This window comes from Marmota marmota, unplaced genomic scaffold, assembly GCF_001458135.2.
Source record: "Marmota marmota marmota unplaced genomic scaffold, marMar, whole genome shotgun sequence".
NCBI classification, from domain to species: Eukaryota; Metazoa; Chordata; class Mammalia; order Rodentia; family Sciuridae; genus Marmota; species Marmota marmota.
In genome coordinates this window covers 2,279,000-2,303,114 of record NW_025999969.1, presented here as the reverse complement: position 1 = coordinate 2,303,114, position 24,115 = coordinate 2,279,000, and the positions used below count along the sequence as shown (strand labels likewise).

The 24,115-nt window shown below is 35.3% G+C and overlaps 1 protein-coding gene across 1 annotated transcript in view; it reads left to right on the top strand.

Annotated features, from left to right (window-relative positions):
- The first annotated feature begins 226 nt into the window (after positions 1–226).
- Positions 227–24,115, top strand: part of Igf2bp2 (insulin like growth factor 2 mRNA binding protein 2) — a 149,806-nt gene continuing 125,917 nt past the window's right edge. Inside the window, exon 1 of the mRNA XM_048804027.1 lies at positions 227–322. Coding sequence (XP_048659984.1) covers positions 288–322 — 35 coding nt within the window. The 5' untranslated portion in view covers positions 227–287. The remainder of the gene's footprint in view (positions 323–24,115) is intronic.

Sequence of the window (24,115 nt, the reverse complement as noted above, 5' to 3'; positions counted from 1 at the left end):
AATTTGTTTTTCCGGTAATGCCACCCACAGCTATACCTGGGGTCGGAACCGGGCTTGCGCCCTTCCCACCTCATTACGAGACCCCGAGCACCCACCTTTCTTCACACTGGGCACCAACTTAGCCCAGCTGGAGCCTCGTAGAGACCCCTGGTGGGCGCCTGAAGGCGGAGCCCTAGCGTGGAGTTGTGTGCGTGCCCCTCCTAGACCCCCGCGGGTTTGATCTCAGGAAGATTCTGAGTGCTTTAAATTTTTGTTTTAAAGGTAAAGTGGAATTGCATGGGAAAATCATGGAAGTTGATTACTCAGTCTCTAAAAAGCTAAGGTAAATACATTTGCTTAGTTTTTCTTTCTTTGCGATTGGGCTTACATATAGGTAAAAACAACAACAACAACATAAGCCTCGGCTTTTAAAAACGTGTTCTTATAGTTTTTTTTTTTTTTAAAGGTTTTTGTTTGTTTGGATAGTGGAGATACATAATTTAGAAAGTTCCAATTTTTTACTTTCATTATATAAGGTGTTTACTGTACTTGAAAAATAACTGGGGCTCAATTGGAGGTCAGGATAGTTAGGTGGGTTCAGTTCGCTGGGACCATTTGTTTATCAAAAGTTGCCTCCCACCCCCCACTTCCCACTCCCACCCCTATCCCCAGCACAATGGCAACAAATACTTGTCAAGACTTCCTGTGAGATGTTAAGAGTAAATATTTACTGTGTCAGCTGAATTGCTTAACTAAACCACGGGATTAATTACTTTTCTTTTTTAGATAGTGTAATGTTGAATAATAAAATAGTAAGGGGTCAATATTTTGCATAGCATTCTACAGAAGTATGTTGTTTGTATTGCATGGTAGTGAAAAGCCAGACTTTAAAAGAAAAAAACCAAAAAAGTCACTGAGAAAACTGAGTCTTGCTTTTGAGCATTTTGTTGTTATTGTTGTTTTAAGAAATTTTTGAGGCCAAACAAATATCTCAGTGAAATCGTTAGATTTAACTGCACTATTGTTAGTGAAGGAGTAGCAAATTTTGTGGGGTTTGGATTGCTCCACAGTGATTTGCTAACATGAAAAATATCTATGAGGGAAGAATGAGCGAGAACATCTTTGTTTAAAGTATATTGTGGACTTTAAATTTGGGCCCTTTATTACTCATTCTAATCTTGTGTATTGTCTAACTTAGCTTATATCCCATTCACATACACTTCTTCATTAAGTAGCTGAATTGGAGACTAAGTGTTTTTGATTTACCACCTTTCCAATTTGTGATAATGTAGTAGCCATTTGATTTTTGCCAGGATTGATGCATTTTAAAATAATCTACCTTCATTTTATAAATGCTTAGATGTATTTTGAAGGGATTTTTAAAAATTGTGTCTACTTTTCCAATTACATTTTAAATCGTAACAGAATATCTTTTGTTTGCAAGTGATTCTGTAATATATTAGAAATTAATTTAAAAAAAAAAGAACTAAGAGTTATGACTTACAGTTTCATGTGTCATGCAAAGCTATTTCTTCTTTTGGGAAAAATGTAATGCATAGCTGATTGGTTTTCAATAAATATTCTTAATTTGTAAATTTTTCTTTAATATTACTTTTGCTGAAGAATTCCAGGTAGAAGCTGATTGGTATACTAAGTATTTATTGTAAATTTAAATAACTCATCCCACAGCACTTTAAAATTTGATGAATATATTGAACAGTGTTTGAAAGAATTCCCAAGATGTTAGCACTATGTTTCTATAAATGCCTGTTGGCCGCTTAGCTGTTGTGAATCCTTTTGGGGGTTATAATTAGTAAAAATCATTATAATTTTAACTTCAGTTAGTTGGTGTCTCATTTCATGTTGTAATATATGTCATTTAATTTAGCAATATAAGTGAAATACTAGTTTATTTAAAGTCATTAACATCATCTAAAACTTAACAAGCATGCTACTTTATAGTTTTTTTTTTTGAAATTCATAGATTATTTACTGTTAGTTGGAATGTCATTTGAATAATTTTGTTCTGTTTGTATGAGTTAAAATTCAGAAGTATGTTCCAAGTTTTTTGCATAAATTAAAAAGAACACTCTAGAACTTATCCAGCCCTATTAGTCCATAATTTCTCTGAATACGCTAGTGATATGAAATATCCAGGAGGTAGATTAAAATGTGCTGTATATGATTCACTACACTTGAGGATGTTTAACATACCAAATGTATGCATAAGCTGCTGTTATAGAGGAGTTTGCTTCATTTCTGATTGGATGTCTTTAATACATTTTCCTTTCCTTTATTGGCTTAAAATGTAGAAATTAGCTACATGGACTGTAGGCTAAGGGAGAGAGAGCTTTAACTGGTGGTGTAAACTGAGTTCAGACTCCTGGGATGAGGCAGCTGTGTGTTATCGTGTAGTACTGGGCACTACCACGCTGGTGGCTTTCAAAAGCCAGGGTACTGTGACATTTGAAACCAAAGCTTTCAAGTTATATGGTGACTATTTTGGTGCTTTTTTGTTGCATTTTTTATGAAAATTAACAAGTTAAAAGTAAATTTGTGAGCGCTAGTTCAGTTCTATATGTGGTTTTTGTGTTAGTTGAAGTGAAAATGTGAAGAAAACAATTCATCCTCACTGCTTGCTTACTTAAAAAATGATTCAACAATTGAGTGCTAATTTTCTGTATATTGTAGTTATTTCTTTGATTTCTCAAGAAGAAATTTTAATATCTGCATCCTAAATAGATATTTTTTATGACTAATGATAATTTGTTTTGTTTTGTTTTTTAAATGGACAGAATGCCCTTTTTTTTATTTGTTTATTTTTATGTGATGCTGAGGATTGAACCCAGTGCCTCATGCATGCTAGGCAAGCACTCTGCCACTGAGCTACAGCCCCAGCCAGACTAATGATAATTTGGAAGGAGATTTTTCTATCTTAATGTATGAAATTATTGGCATGTTATTTGTTTACCAGTTGGGTCTTTTGTTAAATGTCTTTCCAACATCATTTTACATGTGCTGTTACACAGTAGACTAGATACTGTTATTTTCTCAGAAATTGTTTTTTTGGCCGTATGTGTTTCATTCTTCTTAAATGCAAATTATTGTAATGTAAACCACACACAGAGTATCTATTTCTCTTATTTCCTAAGTTGGTTTCAGTCTCTCTTGAATGCATCTTTTTTCCTCTATTCATATTTTGGTAATATATTATGGCTTAAAGATTTATTAACGAGGAAAAAACTGGTAACTATTAAAATACTGTTCAAAGTTGTGGAAACTTCCTTGAGAGAAATTTCATTTTTGGTGTTGATGAAAGTTTACTTAAAAAAAAAAGTCATATACACACACAAACATATATTGCATAAATTGTTTTGAGCTAAGACATACGCTAACTTGAATGTGCTTTTGTATCTAAAGTTGAATGATTCTGTGAGAAACAAAACTTTGAAAAATGCAATTTCTGCCCACTTGTAGGAAGTTACTAAGTAATTCTAGACATGCTTCCACTGAGATGGTGTGAATACTATGAGGTAGTGTAGGAAAAAGCTATGAATTTGTCTTTCATGAGTTAAAAATCAGTAATTGTGTTCTCTCCCATGCAAATGAATTTGGTCTCCTATAGGAATGTTAAAGAAAACAGTATCTCAATTGTATTTTGCTTGTATGTACTACATTGTGTATAGTTGAATTAAATACCAAAAAAAAAAAAAAAAAAACCCACCCAACCTCAAGTCTTCCTACAACAAAGGCTTTTGCTGCATCAATTTTTAATTTTCTAGAAACAGAAAAGACTTTATTAGGTTAAAATCATATGGTAGCTCTTTTCAAGAATTTGTTGAATAAGAAATTAATACTTGGATTTAATTATATAGATTTCATGTGTGGATAGAATACATTAATACAAAATGCACAATATCAAACTAAGATTTTTTTTTTTTTTTTGGTTTTGGAGTTGGACATTTAGTTTCCCATTTAAAAAAGGTTGTTTTCATATAGTTCTAGAAAATACACATTTTTGTGATCTCTAAGAGATAAATATTAGAGTTCAAACAGAAGCAATGGAGAAAAAAATTAGTTGGTAATTTAATGATGTAATTTTAAAATTTGAGTTTATCTTTTTAAAAGTCTGTTCATTAGATTTTTAACATTTTGTTAAATAATAAAACCAATGAAGTCTACATATCAAAATAAGTTTTATGTATTGGTTGATTTTTTTCATTTCACCAAATACATATTGATTTTAAATTGTAAGGTCTTAATTTATAGAAATACTAGCTGACCACCTAAACACTCATTCTAAAAGGTAATTGGTAATATGTAGTACATTTGACAAATTGTGATTTTTCAATAATAAAAATAATGTTTCCTTGTTGCCATAGCTGGTAAGATGGCCAGTAGAAATGGTGTTAAGTTTTGTGTTTTACTGTGTTGAAAAAATATTACTAATCTTTCAATCTTTCCTCATCATTCAATAGATGAAGAAAGATTAGTAATATTTGTACAAAATCTTCTATACATAATGATTCAAAGTACAATATATTTTCTTTAAGAAAGTTAAAATATTTTTAAAGGGGTTAGAGGATTTTGAACTAATTACTTATCAAAACTATTATTTCACTACTATTTTGAGTAAACAATTTTTTTTAATGGAGTTTGCTCCAGGTTTTTTTAGTAGGTTGGGGAAGAATGTAAATGATAGTGAATTGAGCATAAAAGGATAGTAACCTGGGTACATTTATTAGGAATCAGCAAATCTGTGGAAAACAGATTTTTATAGAAATCATTTGTACAATTTGATACTTTTAAACTTTCTAAATATTTGCAGTGTACAACTGAATCACTCTTCCAAGTCTACTAACGAAACCCTCAAAAGTAGATGAGCAATTAATTGGTCAGAGTAGTTAGAGGATATTACCAAGCTAAATGTGTCATCACTGTGATTCAGTGGGGTGTGTGCAAGAGTGTGTATGTGTGTGTGTGTGTTGTGGGGGACAGTGGTTTCAGACAGATGGTGTCAGGAGGGAAGAGGAGATCTTTAATTGAACAACAGTTGATCTGGATTTCAGTCCTGACCAGGCTAATGAAAATCATTAGGTGATTGAGACTTGTAAAGGGGATCAGATGCAATGGTATTTGCCTTAAATGAGAGCACTTTAGGTGGTTAACCTTGTTGTGGAAGTGAAGTCATAGGCACCTGTGGTTGCTTTTTTAGTGAACATCTACTACAAAATCTGCCTTCTTTCCTTTTGACTTGGATTTATCCTCTCATGAGTGTGATTCTGTGAAGGTTTCAGTGATCCAAAAGCGATTTTTAAGTATTAGAAAATTTCAGCTTTGAATGTACATTTTCATTTAGAAATTGTATAGTTTGGAAGGTAACCCATTATTTTGCGTAGCACAAACTGAATCAGTCTCATTAGAAGCAGTGTAGCATTGAAATGGTTTTTTTTTTTTTTTTTTTGGAAGCAGATAAGGTTGAATTATAGATTTCAAATTTTATTTTTTAAAATTAAACTTAAATACCACTAAAGTGTCTTCAGAGCTCTTTTCAGTGTTTGAGACTGGTGGGGCTTGGCTAAACCAATTTTTAAAAAATTTATGCTCTAAAACTTTTAATCAAAAGCATAATCTCTCAAAATCTATGGCCACTTAATTTGAGGGATGGGAGAGTTCTGTTTAAAAAAACATGCCCAAATAATTTATTAGTGAAGTTTTATTCTTCCTACATTAAACTTCAAGTTCAAATTAGTTTGGGTAGTCTTTCTAAACAATGTCATCAAACAGAGAATAGCAAATAAACAAGCACCTACCAGTACAGATAACAGCTTTTCCTCCCATTTATTACCATTAAAACATTTAAAATTGTTTTCTTCATAATTTGACTTCATGCTTACAAACTTATAATTTTCATTTGGTGGCATGGACTGTATGGCTTCTATTTTGGGCAGCAAAATTGCAGAGTGCTCAGAGCATCATTTTTAAGGTTTTACTTTTCCTGTTTTGATCATGGATTTTAGTCTGAAAAAGTGAAGAAAAATAATTTTCTTTTACAGAAAACTTTAAATTTACTTGCTTCAGTTGCCAAAAAGGAGGGAGAATACAGTGGCTGTTTCTTTAGTTTGGTTCAGTTTGATGGCGTATTGAGGTAGAATAAGTAGATTAGTGAAAATGGATGCTTTTTTATTATTGGTAGGCAGTCAAGTCCAAAAATCATCTCTGTTTGTATCATTTAATAATTATACATCTCTTCCCTAAGCTGATGGTTTTCACTCGCTAAGTTTGCATTCTTAGGATGTGTTTTGTTTATTCCTGGTTTTTCTAATTATTTATGCTTGACACTTTATTTCTTAAAATATGGATGCTTCCATTAGGATTTTCTCATTCTGTTAAAGTAGGTCTTTTAATAAGTCTCTTAAATGAAAACTTTCAAACTTTCTAATATTTACCTTTAACATAAGAAGTGTTGCACTAAGTTACCAGGTAATTTTGTATGGGACTGTGGCAATGAGAATGTTATTTTCAGGTTTTCTTATTGTCACATAATACATCCCCAAATGTGAATTTGCCTTAGGGGGAAACTTGAATTTTTAAATTTTTGTTTTAAATGTATAAGAAAGATAGTTTCATGATTCCCTGTATTGCTATGTAAGCAATACTAGCAGCATTATTGTAGGGGAATGTATTTTTATGTTCCTTCATCTTATATTCATATAGTACTAAGGCTGTTCAAGGCTATTACACATATCATTTATTCCAAATAATAATTTTGTGAAAAAAGAAGAAAATTGATATCCCTTTTCTCAGATGAGGAAACTTAGTCTCAAAGAAACTAAGTTAATTAAATAGAAGAGCTAGAACCCAGGTCTTCTGATTCTCACTTCAGTGTGTTTTACTTACTTTTAACTTTTAAAGAAGCCAACTGAGAGAGTTCTAAGGCTCCAAGGCTGCTGTTCAATAGTGATGGAAATATGTGAAAATAGATTTGATCCTTTGCAATCATCTTATTCTTAAGTCCCATAAATGAAAACTTAAGAGTTCTGATACATCTCTATACATCTGATTTGTATGTTCTTTTTTTGTAATGTGCAAAAAAACATGCATATGTCCAAATAATCTGATCTTTGTTTGTTACAGTTTTATTTTTGTTTTTGGACAAAATAATTAGAAACAAAAATGAGGAATTTTAAAAGCAGCATTACCTCCTACCATCTCCTTGCTTGTCTATAGAGGGAAGTGGGGTGTACCCAAGTGTTTTTATTGTTTTTACATTGCTTTTTTCAGTGGATGCATTATTTGTGTTATGAAATAGAACATTGCCCTGACAGGTGTTTCACTTAGCACCTGAAACATACAGAGTAGGCAGTGAGTGTAGCCCTGATGAAGACTGTGTGCCATGTGGTGAGTAAAAGTCCAGTGTGAGGACTCACCTGGGTGGGTTTGTCACAGGTTGCAGCCAGTCCGTCCATTCTGAGAGGTCAGCACTGTGTTTTGGTTTGTGTTTCCTTGGTAGGAACTGCCAGATCTTTCCCCAGATTTGCCCCAGAGGTGATGTTTCTCTCTGTTTCACTTTCTGTATAAGAACAAGGCCTTTTACCTCTCCTGTGGGGATGGTTTGAGTATGAATAGGGAGGGCAACCTTAATGTTGTAATCACTCTAAAACACTTATTAACTGAGCATGTGAAGTATAGTTCATTTCCCCATAATTGCATTTTTTTTCCTGCATTCATACTTCTGTTTTCTGTAACTTTCATGGACTATCATATTGATGGTAGTAGTGGGAGGGAGGGAAGAATTATTAAGGAAAAAAATAAGTGAAAGGGTTATTTCCAACTCCTCATGTATTTCTTCAAGTTAGTACAGTCTACAGCAGGTTTTGGTGATTTCCATGGAAATCTAACTTGGAAGATGGAGAAGAGAAAGAATAGTAACTAATACTGAGTATTTGCTATGTACTAGACAATGGACTAGGCCTTGTAGGCCTTTTATTTTATCCCTTGAACAGCTTGGAGAGATCTGTATTTAATTCCTTTTACAGATAGGGCTGTGAAGCCTCAGATTCCTAAAACAACTCTGTCCATTGGACCAAAACTGCTTCAGAGAAGCAGTGGCCATATTATCTTTGCCATTCATCTAGTTGGGATAAAGTAATAGCACCTTAGCAATCAAGTAAGAAATTGTGATAGTTTGTACATAGGCTGTGGAGTAACTTTGTGTATTACTCTTAGCTCTGGGTAAAATTTACATGTACACAGCAGATATAGTAAGAAGGATAAGGGGCTGAAGTTTAGTATATTTTAAATTTAATATAATTGAAAAATAATTGAAAGTATTAGTCATAATTTGAAGCAATTTTCTTGAAGTGGATCTCTAGTAGAGGAATCTGTAAATTATGTAAGGGGAAAAATGTTGAAACAAATGTCATAGTTGTAATGTGCAAAAAACATGCATGCAACTAACGCAGAAGGAGGGTCTGTATTCCATACCTTTAGGCATACCTACACACATATACATACATACACATCCTGAAACAAACCAACCCACAAAAAACTTGAGGGATTTATTAGCATCCAAATAACTTCATATCATATGTACTGTGAGACCTATGCCTTTCCAAGGTCATTTGCAAGTGATCTATGCAGGATATTAAATCCAATCCTACCAGGTTTTGTTTTGTTTGGGTTTGTTTTTTGTTTAGGATCTGGAATGTTACACAAAGTTTGGCATGTTTTTATTTTATCTATGTTTTTAAAAATGTCTATAGTTTGGAAAAGAGAAATAGGGACTCTTGAAATTATATTTTATAAAATCTTCACCTTATTAAAATTAGAAAATTTTAACTTTCTGAAATATGAAAAAGCTAGTGAAAATAGGGAGCAGATTTGTATGTTCTTTGTAAGGCAGTCCTTAAGCATCTTGTGCATTTGTGATTTTAAATTTAGTAAAGTAGACCTTAAAATAGGGCTATATTTCAGTGAAATGAGATATAAGTGATTTGCTTCTATTAAGAAAGATGATCCTTTTTGATCAGAATATCATCTTATGAAATTTCTCATAAAATATTACTTAGTCAAGAACCTCTAATAGGGATTAAAATATTATCAGAAAATACATTCTTATTTCTGTTATATCTTTTCTTTACCCTTTCTTTTTGAAAATCGAGACAAAAAAAAAAAAAAAATTGAATGGTGGTTCCCTAGACAGGTTAACCTCCTACCAATTCATGAAGTAGAAGATCTTTTGAAATGTTCTTGTGAGTACAGGCCAGATAGTTCTTTTATATTACATAGAGAGACCTTTTACTTTAGTCCTTCCTGATCTTTGTGATTTTTAACAATGCATACTTTGAGAATTAGGTGTTTTTCTTCATGATTGTATGTATAATGTTTTGAAATAAAATGTTTTGTGTCTGTTGAGTCACATGTAGATGATGAAAACAGATTAATAGAAAACGTGCAGTTTTAGCCTCTTCAGTTATTAAGAAAGAACAGAGGGAGAGGGAGGGATGGGAGAGGATGGAAGAGAGGAGGGAAAGGCCACAGAAGCAGAGGTGACTGGGTGACTGAACCCTGGTGGTGCAGCTTATGCGTTCCCTATAATTCCAGAGCACGTGGGAAAGACTGGTCCTCCGTGATAGTGTGTAGATTCCATTATGACAGCAGGACTGAGAGTCTCCTGAAACTTGTTTTTTCCTTTGACATTTTAAAACTCTAAAGAGTATGTGGCTGGCCTGCCCCAAAAAAGGTTTTGCATTTCTTTCTCTAAGGGCCTGTGCTGGCCATTTCCTCTCCCTTTTTCTCCTTCCCCTTAGCATGACGGAGGTGATGGCTGGGAAGGGCTGGGGTGCGGAGCCTATTGTGTAGGCCTGCCTGCAGCCCCATTGCCCCCTCTTTGACTAAGGTTTGGGGCGGCCGGGGAGGCGTGTGTGTGCTTGCTCAATGTGTTGGAATGTATGGGTTCTGTGGCACATGCTTCCTTGGAATGTGCAGCAGACACACGAGCTTCAATGGGTGTGGGGGTCACACGGTGTAGACTTTTGTAAGTGGTTGAAAATTTGGGAAGGAATTTCCTGGTGTTGAAAGTTTAGATTATGTTTTCTCCCCCTGAAGTGCAATTGTTTTTATCCTTTGTAAAGGGAAAACATCTTTTTTTTTTTTTTTTTTTTCCAATCCATTGAAGGATAGAAAAAAATTCTGTGGATGGGTAAATCATCTGACCTCTCTCCTGGATCCAGCTGGCCTCTTTTTCCCTTTCTCTTCAAACTGATAATGATGTCTTCAAGTCGGGGACACTGAATTTGTAAACCAAGCCTTTTAAAACTCTCTGCATTATGCCACCACTGAAGATGATGAAATCAAGGTTCTTTAGAAATCAAATTTTAGGCTCAGACATTTCAAAACGTAGGATCTGTTCTCCCTTTTAAGGAATGAAGAACAAAATACTAGTTGCTTAATATTTAAAAATTTTAGCTGCTTATTCTTAAAATCATCACACATTTAGTCACAAAATAGTTGAGATGACAAAGATTTTGTTTGCTCAATTATTTGAAGTGAGATAGATTTAGGTTTGTGAATTGGGCACATTTAAAGGGCATTTTTTAAGAGTACAGAGAACTGGGAACAGGTGGCTGGTTTCTGAAATGATTTTTTCTACATTGTGAGAGTTTTTCCAGGGAAAAGTTAGCCTTTTAGTTAATTGATTTTTGTATTAATGGTTTGATGTGTATGTGTATTTCAATAATGGTTTCAAAATAATAATTTAGATATTAAAATTTATTTGTGGCTTCAGTTTATATGTAATGATTATGGTCAAGGTATTAATGCCTGCCTTAAAAATTTCTGGGCCAAAGTCATATCTTTTAATCCCATAGGATTGCTTTTAACAGTGTGTATCTCAGAGCCTTAGGATTCTGAAGAGAGATGCCAAATGTATGGGAAGAAGGAGTGGATGAATGTACATGAGGAATCTTGGCATCTTACCACCTTGCAATCTGAAGACAGCTACATTCATTGCTCTTTTATGTATTGGAAGTCAGTCTAGAATTTGGTTTAGAAAAGGGATTGCTACTTTAAAAACCAGTTTATGAGGTTCCATCCTATGGTGTGTTTTTCTGGGTCTTGATTAGGCCCTCTAGCAGATCCAAACTCTTTCCTGAGGGAAGCGTAGACCCTGCCTTTGTTACATCTGCATTTGCTTCCTGTAGAATGGCCTTCCATCTCATGTCACTTTCACTTTAGAAACAAATGTTTGCTCTGCCAACTGCAAGCCAGACTACTAAATCTATGGATGTTTCTATAACCAACAACAGAATGTGTGCCCTTCAAGAACTTTCCAGAGACCTCCTTGGCCAGTGACTGCACTCCAGCTCTTGGCAGAGCCATTGGAGTCAACTGACTTGAAGAGTGGTGGATATAGTGACATGGGACCTGCTTATTCATGGGAAACAAGTTTTTTGTTTTTTTTTTCTTTAGCAGAGCAGTTCTTGGCCTTCCTAACCCTTCTTCAGGCAAAGCAGCTCTCCTTTTATCTGTTTTGCTTGAGTTCTGTGAACACATGGGTGGTGCTCAGACATTTAAAACTGGTTAGAGGGGATGCTCAGCAAATCAGACTGCATGTGAACCATCTTACTCCAACATGCACTTCCTCAGTATCCGTCCTGCATAACTGAGTTTTGTTCAGAAAAAGGTTATCACTTTAAAAAACACTTTTCTCTTTGTGACTTCTTACCCTATGGCAAAGAACTCTTGGGGAGCCCTGAAAGTCCTTGGAATTTGGCTTCTTTGTTGGGTAAAGAGCCCCTGATGAAGCAGATCCAGAGAGAATCTGTACAATTCTATCTCTCTAGCTTCCTGCACACCAGTCTTCTAAGATCAGTGACTTCATTTCCTATATGCCAGCTGTAGTAAGATTGTTGTCAGAGATTGCCATATATTTATAAGGGACTGCACTCAGATGCTTGCAGGGCTAGTGCATGTAAATGATATGAGTAAGTGGTGGCAAGGAGGTATTTGGGGTGTGCAAGGAAAGCTGAGATTGGCACTAGCCAGCTGTTGTTATTTGGAAATGTGTGGCTAATGTTCCCGAATCCAAATTTTCAAGAGAAACCAGAAGGGCTGATTATATAGCTCAGTGGTAAAGTGCTTGCTTACCATGCATGAAGCCTTGTCAACCCCCAGCACTGGCGAGGAAAAAAATCTTATGTTATAAATCTCCAAATTTTAAAATTGGCAACAATTAAAAAAAAATTATAGACCGTGAGGATGTTAAAAAGACAGCTACAGATTAAATCTGGCCCATGGGTTGCCAGTTTGCAGTCTCTGCCATATGAAAATCTATATTATCTCCAAAAACGTTGTTGAAGACACTGTCCAGTGTATTTACTATTTATTGCACTTAGGTTTGTATATGGGTGTGAGGGAAAAGTCCTCTTGAAAAACTGGATAAACTAGTGTGTCTCTTTATCTAACCATGATAGCTGTTGGAAAGCTCAAAATTAAGTTAGTTCTCAGTCACAGCAACCATCCTCCATTTGGTTTTGTAGAATATTTATTTTATTTTCTCTATTATAAAGTACCCTATATTTTTATCTTTATGTAATAATCTTATGATGTTTCTGTTATATGAAACCATCTAAAATTATTTTATAAATATAGCCTATACATATGCTGAATGTGTGACAGTAATATAAGTTTGTGTGTACAGTTTCATAATACATGTTCATGAGAAAAAAAAGCCTATATTTTCATATAATTGGAGGAGTATTTCTGTATAGATCTAAATCACACTCTTTCCAATTAAGCACTAAGCCAACTGTAGATGATGTTTTAAGCCATTTCCTAAGAAACTATGATTCTCATATGTTTGGCAAACACTTTAAAACAAGAACTTGAGTTATTCTGTCTCTAAAACATCTAATGTAAGGCAAGTGATTTTAAAAGCAGAGTATACGGTAGGAAAATGCAGTGGTGAAAATGGTGCTTTTGAATATATTTGAGAAGTATTTTGGTTACTGTTGAACTTTCTTATATTTAAGTCAAGGAAATTGAAGGCCATATGGATTCTGCTTCTGGGCTTTGGGTGCAGTAAATACTCATTAAGGCAAACTAAAGAAAACTGCCAGTTACCTAAGGGACTTTTTAAGAAACAAAATTAAAAACTGCTCTGACAGTTGAAATTAGCATTTTTAATGTATCTTTTTGCTCTGTAATTTATATGAATGATGAAATAGCATCTTAGTATAGTGGTGAGATAGAGCACATGTCTTGGAGATCTTGAGTTGGTGAATCATCTATGGTAAGGCATGACAGAGTGGCAAACACCAATCTGGAAGTTCAGGATTACATTTGGCTCCCCTCATTTGTGATGGATCCCAGTAGTTCCATAAAAATAGCCAACTCCATTTTGGGGTCTGGTCTTTAAAACTAAAAATTGGAAGTTCTGTGAGAGTTAGGTCTTATTTGTAGTTCCAAAGCTACATTCTGAATGCTCTGAAATAGCTGTTCATTAAATAATTTTTTTGTAAAATTAAAACTGTAATAAGATACATTAATAATTTTTTTTCCCCTCTCTTCCTTCTTTATTTCAAACTGTAGGGGTAAAAAGCAGTTGAAAATTTTTTTTCTCTTGAAAATGACTTCAAATTTTTTACTCTATCTTTGACCTAAAATGGAATAAAAATATTAAATAATGAAGGTTCTATTAAAATTTAAGGTGAGGGCTGGGGATGTAGTTCAGTGGTAGAGCACTTGCCTAGCATGTGTGAGGCTGTGGGTTCAATTCCTAGCATGGCAAAAACAGTAAAACGTTAAGATGAGCTGCATAGGCCATTGCACAGGGCTGTGGAGTGAGCATTAGAAGGCAGAGTTTTATATTTGTTGGAACCAGAATAGGTTTTGCAAATCAGTCTTTAAAAAAACAAGGATAGGTTAATTCTTAAATCACAAAACTCAGTAAGATTACATGAAAATATTTTTCCCTATGTCTCTCTCTCTCTCTCTCTTTTTTCCAAGTATTCAATTATTTATTAGAGCATAGTCTGCCTTGGGTGGAGACATGGGTCAATAAAGGAAAGAGAACTAAAAGCTGCTATTCATTGGAGGGTCACATCATTCAGAATGCCAAAAGAAAAATTCAGCTTGGGACTTGAAGCTTTCTCACCCCATATGACGTGCTAACTATGTTTAATTTAATTACAAATAAAATTTCATTTAAAAATTTATTTGTTTTAAGTGACATAAAATGGTTATTTTTTAAAAATTCCATTACTGATCTATCGACATTAAAGATAAAAATAAATGTCAAGTCACATCAAAGTTCATAAGCAATTTCAAACAAATATGTAACTAGTATTACAACCTAGATAGGAATGGATGGGGTCCAAACTTCACATACTTCTTTATGACATAAATCTGTATGACAGTTTTTCAAAGCCCAAATTATTATCAGTAATGATAGGAGGTTTTAACCAAAAAGAATATTAGAATACATTTGGTGTTGAGGTCTGTGTGTCTCTTAAACCCAGTTTGCACTAAAAATCTGCGAATCACAGGAGAAAAACTGATTTAAAAACAAAACAGCTATACTTTTTTTAAAAAAAATATTTTTAGTTGTAGATGGACATGATACCTTTATTTTGTTTATTTAGTTTTATGTGGTGCTGGGGATCGAACCCAGGGCCTCACAAATGCCAGGCAAGCCTTCTATCACTGAGCTATAACCCCAGCCCCCAAACAGCTTAACTCTTATTCACAGCTTAACTCTTGTATTCACAGTAGGTGAATACAAGAATCAAATATAAGGTATGTTTGTTTAAACATGTTGAGTATACCTTATTTGAAATGTTTGGGACCAGAAGTGTTTTAGATTTTTTCAGATTTTATAATATTTGATATCTATATATCTATGTATCTATATAGATATATATATACACACACACATACATATACATACATACATATATATAAATATATAATATTTGAAATATATATATATATGCTGCTTACTTAAGTAATTTTATATGGTGCTTTGTATATAATTTTGTACATGAATAGTGATGTGAAATTTTCCATTTGTGGAATCATGTTAACACTCAAAAAGCTTCAAATTTTGGATCATTTCAGATTTCTGATTTTTGAATTAGGGATGCTTAATCGGTAGTAGATTAAGTGGACAACATCTAAAGTTACTATTCAAGACAAACAAAACTCAGGTGCACAATGCCATTTACCATTGGATAAGGTAATTCAGAACCAAGGAATTAGCTGATCTTAAATGTTAATTGCAAGCAAGATGTTTTCAGATGCTTTGTATTTGTAATCTATTGCTGCATACAAATTACCTCCCAAATTAGCAATTTAAAACAACAAACATTTATTATCTCACATGTTTTTGAGGTTGAAGAATATGGCAGCAGTTCAGCTGAGTGGTTCTGGCTCAGCATCTTTCAGAAAAGTGTAGTCAAGCTGCCAGCTGGGGCTGCAGTCAGCTGAAGGCTCAGCTGAGGCTGGGAGATCTTCCTCCAGGCTTCCTTGTATGGGTTCAGCTCCTCACAACATGAGCTGCTGCGTCAGTCTGCTCACAGCAGGCTTCCCCTAGGGTGAGTAATCCAAGAGAGCATAGCAGAGGAGAGTGACTCCACACTGCCTTTCCATGACCGTCACTGAGCAGCACGTCATCCCTCAGCCTCATTTTCTTTGTCACTGAGCAGCACATCATCCCTCAGCCTCATTTTCTTTGTCACTGAGCAGCACGTCATCCCTCAGCCTCATTTTCTTTGTTAGACGTGAGACATTAAGTCCAGCTCACACTCTTTGGGAAGGGATTACTCAGGATGCTGAATTTCAGGAGGTTGGGGATCTTTTGGGAGTCATGTTGGTGTTTATGGCAATCAGGAAAGATCAATAAATAACGAGATACTTGCTTTGTTTGGGGCTTATACTGACAAATAATAATCTCCTTACATTAATATTTATAGTAAGTAAGCCCTTTTTGAACTAAAACAACAGTAATAACAATTACTGATTAGTGAACCCTTTTATAACACTTACTGAATTTTCACAAGCCATGTAGGAAGACATCTGCCTACCTGTCCCCATTTCATGGATTAGAGAACTGAGGTCCAGATTGTTCAGATCAGAGTAATGTAGTCAGGGTTACATTTTTAGCTTTTAGTCTGTTTTTTTTTTTTTTAAAGTTATAGATGGACGCAATACCCTTACCTTATTTTATTTTATGTGATGCTGAGGATCGAACCCAGTGCCCTACATGTGCTAGGTAAGCACTCTACCACTGAACCACAACCCCAGCCATCAGTCTGGTTTTTTAAAAAATGTTTTTTAAGTTATAGATGGACACACAATATTTTTATTTATTTTTATGTGGTGCTGAGGATCCAACCCAGTGCCTTATACATGCAAGGCAAACGCTTTGCCACTGAGCTTCAGCCTCAGCCCCTGTTTTTTAATTTTTTTTTCACCTCTTTCTATTCTTTCTCCTGAAGGGTTATTTCAACTTTAATAAAAATACAAATTACTTTGTCTTACATGAAAGAACTGGCTTTTTTAATGCCTAATAGAAAAATTTTAACGTATTACTTTTCTAGTATCAATAAAGATGTTTGTCACTTTTCTGCCAGTAGCAAGAATCCTTTTTGCTATTTTTGTAACTGGGTGAGGTCTGATTTCTCCAGAATTGTGCCATACTGTGGTTAGCCATGGTCTACAAGAGGAAAATATATTTACTCTTCTTTAAAATCATTGGTTTTCTAAGAAATATGCCATTTACTATACCAAATATGAGTAAGTCTTTCTCAAGCAAAATACAGTGGTCACTTTGATATGAGACCCAGCCAGTTCTCTTCCCTACTAAAAATCCAAAGCACAAAGCACTCAGATCTTTGGTATCTACCTCTATTATATATTGAGAAAATACTGCAAACATTTCTAATGGTTCAGGAAGTTCCTGAAGAAATTTGATAATGCTTTTGTATTATTTTTGATGTCAATATGTCTATGGCAGTATTGAATGATCATTCTGTATTAGCATTTTACCAAAGTCATGAAAAACTCTCAGCTTGGCTATAGAATGTTCTAAATGACTATGACTTTTGGTCAACAGCACTGTACTGGTAGTCATGTTTTAAAGTTTTTAGTAAATTTCAGTGCTTGCTTTATTTGCATTACATATTCCTGTTTTTTTAAAGACCCTGATAAATTGAGTTATGTGAAATTAAAAGTTATTTTGGTTTTTTCCTTTTGAGCATGTATAGACTGAGGCTTAGAGAATGTTAGAGAGTCTAACATAACCTAAATGCCCGCTCTTTAGGAAAGATAAATACTTTTTTATTGTTGGAAAAAAAAACACTAGGGGTAAGTATAATATCAAATTTTCTGCACAATTGATATAGTCTGGTCAACCAGAGTCTATCCTGAATAATCCATCACCCTTTTTTCCCATTTTTGTATGCTCTAAGTGGCTTCTTGACCCCTCTGTAATTTAAAATATTGATGTGTTTTTTCATAATACAGTCCAGTGATTATATTTAATTATTTTCTGCTATAGAGTGTTAACTAAAAGCTCCCAAGTACCCTCAACAGAGAGACTGTATTTAAGATTTATTTTTATAATTTTCTCCAGTTACAAGATTAAAGGTAAGTAGGAACAAGAAATCTAGTGAGCTTCAAGGACTAAATGTGATATATATTTCTATACCTTTTTTTTAATTGTTGATTTTTAATAGTTTGACTGCCTGTGGATATGCATCCAAACAAATGTATTTTTCCTCATTTTTTTCACTGACTTTTCCTTTTGGTATAATCCCAGCCTGGGGGGAATCAGAGCAGGGAAAATCAGAAGCCATCTGGAGACCTAGCTGCCTCCAGTGACCTGCTAACCTCTCAGACAGTCTTGGTTTCTCCTCCTTAATTTGCCCCTGAGTTTGTTTTTCAAGTCAAGAAAAACAGCTTTGGGGGTAGAAGAGAATATTCCTATTTAAATATGCCTATATTACAGGCAGCCAGAAAGAGCCTGTTTCCCAGGCTTCCTGACAGAGCCACGTAGATGTCTCTACCTATAAAACCTTGCCACAGGGCTTTTCACAGAGCTCTGATCAGTACCCATCTTGTGAATATCCCATATTGGGTAGCTCTTGCATGTTTATCAGCCTTTGGGAACATCCATGTTTTCTGGACTTTTGGAAATGCTTCTGAGCTAGAGCAACTGATGTCTGAGCCTCTGACATTGTGTGTGTACAGGAGTTGAGCCACACAAAGAGTGCAAATGGTTGGGCATCCTTTATCATCAAATTCATCAGCCCCCTCTCTGAAAACAAAAGCAATATCAATTTCTCTGAGTTTGCCATTCAATTCCTGACATGAGGTTATAGAGAGAATCAAATACTTGGAGGCTTCACTGATTGAAACTGGTTGGGATAAGAGGAAATTGATGATAATTAGTAGGATGTTTGGGCATATTTAAAATTTTTATATTGCTTTCAATTCAGTATTGTAACCTGAGTAAACTAGCAGAGTGTTGCTGGAAAGCAGATCTTCTACCAGACCTTTTCATTGAACATAGAAAATGATTTGAATTCTACATACAGGTTTTATATGCATGCTTCTAAAAATGAGTTTAAATAACTCTTGAGTAGTTTAAATATCCCTCCTGTGCTCTTATTTATATTGACTCCTTTGTTGAATAAGTACTATTCTTGTCTTTTGAAAGGAACAGCGGAGTAAATCCCAGTTCTGTCCTATTACAAGTAGAATCGTCATGTTTTGCTATTTATTGAAGCACAGTCTGGATTCACTTTACATTTCTGATAGTTTTGAGTGGCAGTTAATACTTGGATAGTATCCTATCTTGGAAAAAGTTAGGATGATGCCTTTAATACTCAAAAGAGATATTCAAAATAAAAAGAGATAATACTCAAAAGAGTTCAATTTAAATCATGGCAATACAGTATTATTTAATTGACAGCTAGGGATCTCAACTTCATTGATGATGTTCAGTCAGGTTGGTGGGTGTAAGAGGGATTCCGTACCTAGTTGGTGATGTTGCATTTAGGTTTTGAAATTGACTGCCTGCCAGCTTTCAGTTCCCTCAGCTGAATTGATTGTTGCATGTCAAATGATGTCTAAATAATTTGAACAAATTCTTGAGACTCAGTAATGCATTGAACAAGTTATTTTAACCTGGAAGAGCATGAATTGAGGACCTACTACATATTTAGCCAGAGGGTAGGATACTCAGAGTAGGATACAGAATTCAGCCCTCTGTCCCTGCTAGGGAATGAGCCAGGCAATGAGGGGGTCTTCTCTTAGTATTTGCAAATTTACCTAAACAAACAGTGAAAAAGCTGCCGCTTCCCACCCTTACCATTCCATCATAGCTTAATGTGATTGCCATAATTCGAGTTAGTCAAAAACATTTCTTAAGTGCCTTAGTATGTTAAATGTGGAATGAAGATGCTACTTACAGAGAAAAAGATTGGTGGTTAGAACCTGACCTCCCCGCTCTACCTGTTTGCACCCCTGGGATGCACTAGGTTTACCTTCCACATTACATCTTTTCTTTGTTGACTCTCAAGTATTCAGCTATAATGTAAAGCATTGGGCTAATTGTTATAAAAACACAAAGGGAGATAAACCATAGAGATTGCCTTCAACCTAGAAGTTAAATTAGCCTAGAGTCCTGATCACTCCTGTGATGGCTAGGGATAAGTTCCAGGCAGTAAGCTGCACTGGAATTGTAAAATTTGTTGTAGACAGTGGAAAACTGGCAGCTGGCTAGACCCCTTGGAAACCCCGCTAAAAGATCTTGTCCTGAGTAAAGATCTTTTTGAATTGTTCCTCCTGCAGGTCTGTGTTACCTCCCTGGTCATCATCTGACTGCACAGTTGTGTTTGTGTGCATGGAGTTGTGTCTGAGAGTCTGTTCACTTGTCTAGGAAGGAAAGAATGAATTGCTCATGGCACATTTCAGCTAATGCCTTGCACAAGCCATTGATGGGATGTTTACAGGGTCGAATTGAATTGTGTTTGACCTTATACTGGTTTAACTTCAGTAATTAAAATTCTCAGGGAATGGGTGCCTTCTGATAAACAAAGTTACCTATTTTAATTGATGGTTCAGCTTGGTTCCATGCTGTTGAAAACCTTCTTAAAATCTTAGCACTCAGAGTGGTTTAATTATTTAAAAAATAAATTAATTTAGAATAACTGCTAATGTTGCTTAACTGGAGAAGATGTTAGAGCAGTGATTCTCCATGAGGTCTTTGGACCAGCAGCAGCAACATCCACCTGGGAACTTGTTAGAAGTCTTACAACCCTTAGACCTACTGAATCAGAAATACCCAGATGGGGCTAGCAATCTATATTTTAACAAGGCCTTTAGCTGATTCTGATGCACACTTGTTTCTGAAAACTGTCAGTATAGGACAATTGTTCTCAATCCTGTTTGCAAATCACAGTTACTTGGGGAGCTTTTTAAAAAAACGGAATGATGAGCCCTCTTCCACAAATTCTGATTCCATTGGTCTGAGGCAGGGCTTACCATAGCTAAGTGTCCCCATATGATGGTGATGTGTTGCCAGAGCTGAGGACCACTGATATAGGGGTAGAACAGAGAATTTTATCCTCTGTAACTTCTTCCTCTGAAAAATTGAATAAAGAAAAACTTACTTATATTTCACTTAATCAGGGCTTTAGTGAACAGGCAGTCCCTGCTTTCGTGATGCTGGATTAATTAAAACGTCCCCATTTGAAAGCAGGTGTTTTAAAGCCAGTGGTATTTTCCCACAGGAACAATGTCATATTCATGTGTTTACTTCCTGATCCAGGCATTGGCATCAAATAAATCATAGATGGGGCTGGGGGTGTGGCTCAGCAGTAGAGCGCTCGCCTAGCACGTGCGAGGCCCTGGGTTTGATCCTCAACACCACATAAAAATAAATAAAATAAAGGTATTGTGTCCAACTACAACTAAAAAAAAATATTAAAAAATAAATCATAGATGGGGTGAATAATATGTCAAAGATTTGTGACACAATAATTATAAACTTCTGTGGTCATTTAAAATAAAAGTTATGCTTCAAGTCCAATAAAATTGCCATGAATGTGGCATACACCTTAGGATTACCCCCAAAGGTCTCACTGTTGGAAAATGCACATGGTCCTAGGGACACATTTTCCTCAACCTATTATGAAATAAATATCCATTAAAACTATTTGTTTGTACTCTGAGAATTTAGACAGGAAAGATTTGGAGAGCCCAATTCTGTAAAAATGTCCCAGGAAATCTTGGGTGAATGCCTTTTCCCTCCGTAGACTTACCAGGGGTAAGGCTGAGAGCTGGTAAAATCACTGGGACTCAGTATCTTCTGTTGTTGGAGGTGGAGAGAACAAGGGTGTTTGAATTTCTGAATAAACCTTTTTAAATGAAGGGACTACTCCCCGATTTCTCTTCCTGGCTTTAGTCCTTCCGAAGGTCTGCTATCAGCTGAAATAAAAATGAGAGTTGAAAACATCAGCACTCTTGTTAAAATTTTAGGCTGCTTTTAAGAGAGAAACTTTAGATGTTCTCTTTGGGGTGGCAAGTTGGCACAGGCTTGTGAAAGTGCATGCAAATATTGTGACAAAAAGAGCACTGAACTTGGGCCAGAAGACCCGGTCCAGTCAACCTGGCTGTGTTGAAATGCACACACAGGGAGGTCAAAAAGCATATTCAGGGGTTGGGGTTGGGGTTGTGGTCCAGCGGTAGAGCGCTTGCCTAGCACCGGTGAGGCCATGGGTTCCATCCTCAGCACCACATAAAAATAAGTTAATTAATTAAAGATATTGTGTCCAACTACAACTCATGTGACCCTGGACAGGACACTTCTCTGAGTTTCTACCTTCCATAAAATAACTGTTAGTGGGAATATTGATCCATGAGGCAAACATGGGGAATTCTATCTGCCCTTGTTCTGGGAATAGAAAGCAGATACCTAAACAGAAAGAGTTCTAGGGGAGCTGAGGGAAAGGGTAGAGGAATATGTTTCTCACCCTGCAAATCCTTCCTGGGAAGAGAGTAATGTATGCAGTCTTGTTTGTTAGAAAAAGAAAGTAGATGGCATTTGCAGTGTATTGTTGGTGTCTTACCTGGAACCCAATCAGGGTTCTTGATGGCAAGAGTATGTTGCTCAGTAACCAGAGTACTATTTGGACCGAACTACTGTAGCATACTATTCTTGGCAGGTATGCCCTGTTGATACAGAGCCTGGTATGCATTGATAGTTTTATACCAACTGCTACAAAGTAACCACAAGTTCACAGTGACTCAGATTAAGATGTGACTCAGATTATGCAGGTACTGTGCTTGGGAAATTCTAAGGCAATTATCAAATAAGTGTACTACTAAGAAAAATTATTGCTTGTTTTATTAAATAAGTCTCAATGGTGTTTTTCCAGCTCAGGAACTCTTCTTATTGTCTTTGGAATTCTTGTTCAAGAATTCGCTAAATTCTTTTTTTTTTTTCATCTTTTCTCCCATTTCTTTTGATTCTTTTTTCATTCTTTCTTTTTTTATTTATTTCTTACATACATGACAATAGTGGAGTGCATTACATTCATAATTATCCATTCACAGCACAATTTTTTGTAACTCTGTATATAAAGTATGTTCACACCAAATTATGCCATTATGCATGGGCTCTCTTATTTTTTTTTTGCATACAATTCTTAATACACCTTTATACCACCATATATCATATCTCTGTTCATATATAAGGTAGTTGACACTAAATTCACATCTTCATACATGTATTTTGTATGATGATGACCCTCTCCTTCCACCATCCTAGCTAATCCCCTTCTCTCTCCCTTTCCCTCCCGCTAAATTCTTTAACTAGAAACAGTTCTTTAAACTCTGGTAATTCAAACATAATTAAAGAGGGGAAAAGTGGTTAAAGAACATAGTAATCCTCTAAATAAGTTATCTGTAGAATCATAGAATCCCAAGAGTCCATAGACCTTTGAAATGATCTAGACTACTCTCCCCTGCATGTTGAAATTCACACACAGGGAGGTCAAAAAGCATGTTCAGGAGTTGTGGTTGTGGTCCAGCAGTAGAGCGCTAGCACAGGTGAGGCCCTGGGTTCCATCCTCAGCACCCCATAAAAATAAGTTAATTAATTAAAGATATTGTGTCCAACTACAACTAAAAAATAAATATTTTTTTTTTTAAAAAAAGCATGTTCATTTTTGTTGCATTGGACATGGATACAAAGTCGTCTCTTTCATCAATATGCTTTTTCCTTTGCCTCATCCCAAACATCTAAAAGATTTCTCATATGATTTATTGTTTTTAAGTAAAGATAAATGAAAAAACAAAACAGCATTTTTCATTTTCCAGAAGATTTCACCAACCAAGACAATTTAGTCCCTCTTTGTCTCTTTTGAGACACATTTCAAAATAGCACTGACACATCATCATTTGATCCAGCAACTCTACTTCTGGATATATAACCAAACGAATTGATGGCAAGAACTGGAACCAATACTTACACATCCATGTTCACAGCAACATTGTTTACAGTAGCCAACATGTGGAAGTAAATACAAGTGTCCATCAACAGATGAGATGAGTGGATAAACAAAGTGTCTCTCTGTTTCTCTCTCTCTCTCTCTCTCTCTCTCTCTCTCTCACACACACACACACACACACACACACACACACATTCAGCATTAAGAAGATAGGAAATTCTGACACATGCTTTATCACAGATGAATCTTAAAGACATGCTAAGCGAAATAAAACAGTCACAATAGGACAAGTATGATTCCACTTATACAAGGTGCCTGGAGTAGTCAAATGCATGGAGACGGTAAAATGGTGGCTCCTAGGAACTGGAGGAGGGGGACAGTGGGGAGTACCCATTGCATAGAAACAGTTTCCATTTGGGATGATGAAAGAAGTTCTAGGTGGTGGCAATGGTTGTACAACAATGTGAATATACTTAACACCACTGAGTTGTGTAACTAAAAATGTTAAAAGGTTAAAATTTAATTATAATGAAAAATAAGTTGAACAACAACAAAAAAGGTGACCTCTGAATAAAGCAGGACTTTGAAAGCCATGCCAAAAAAAAAAAAAAAAAAAA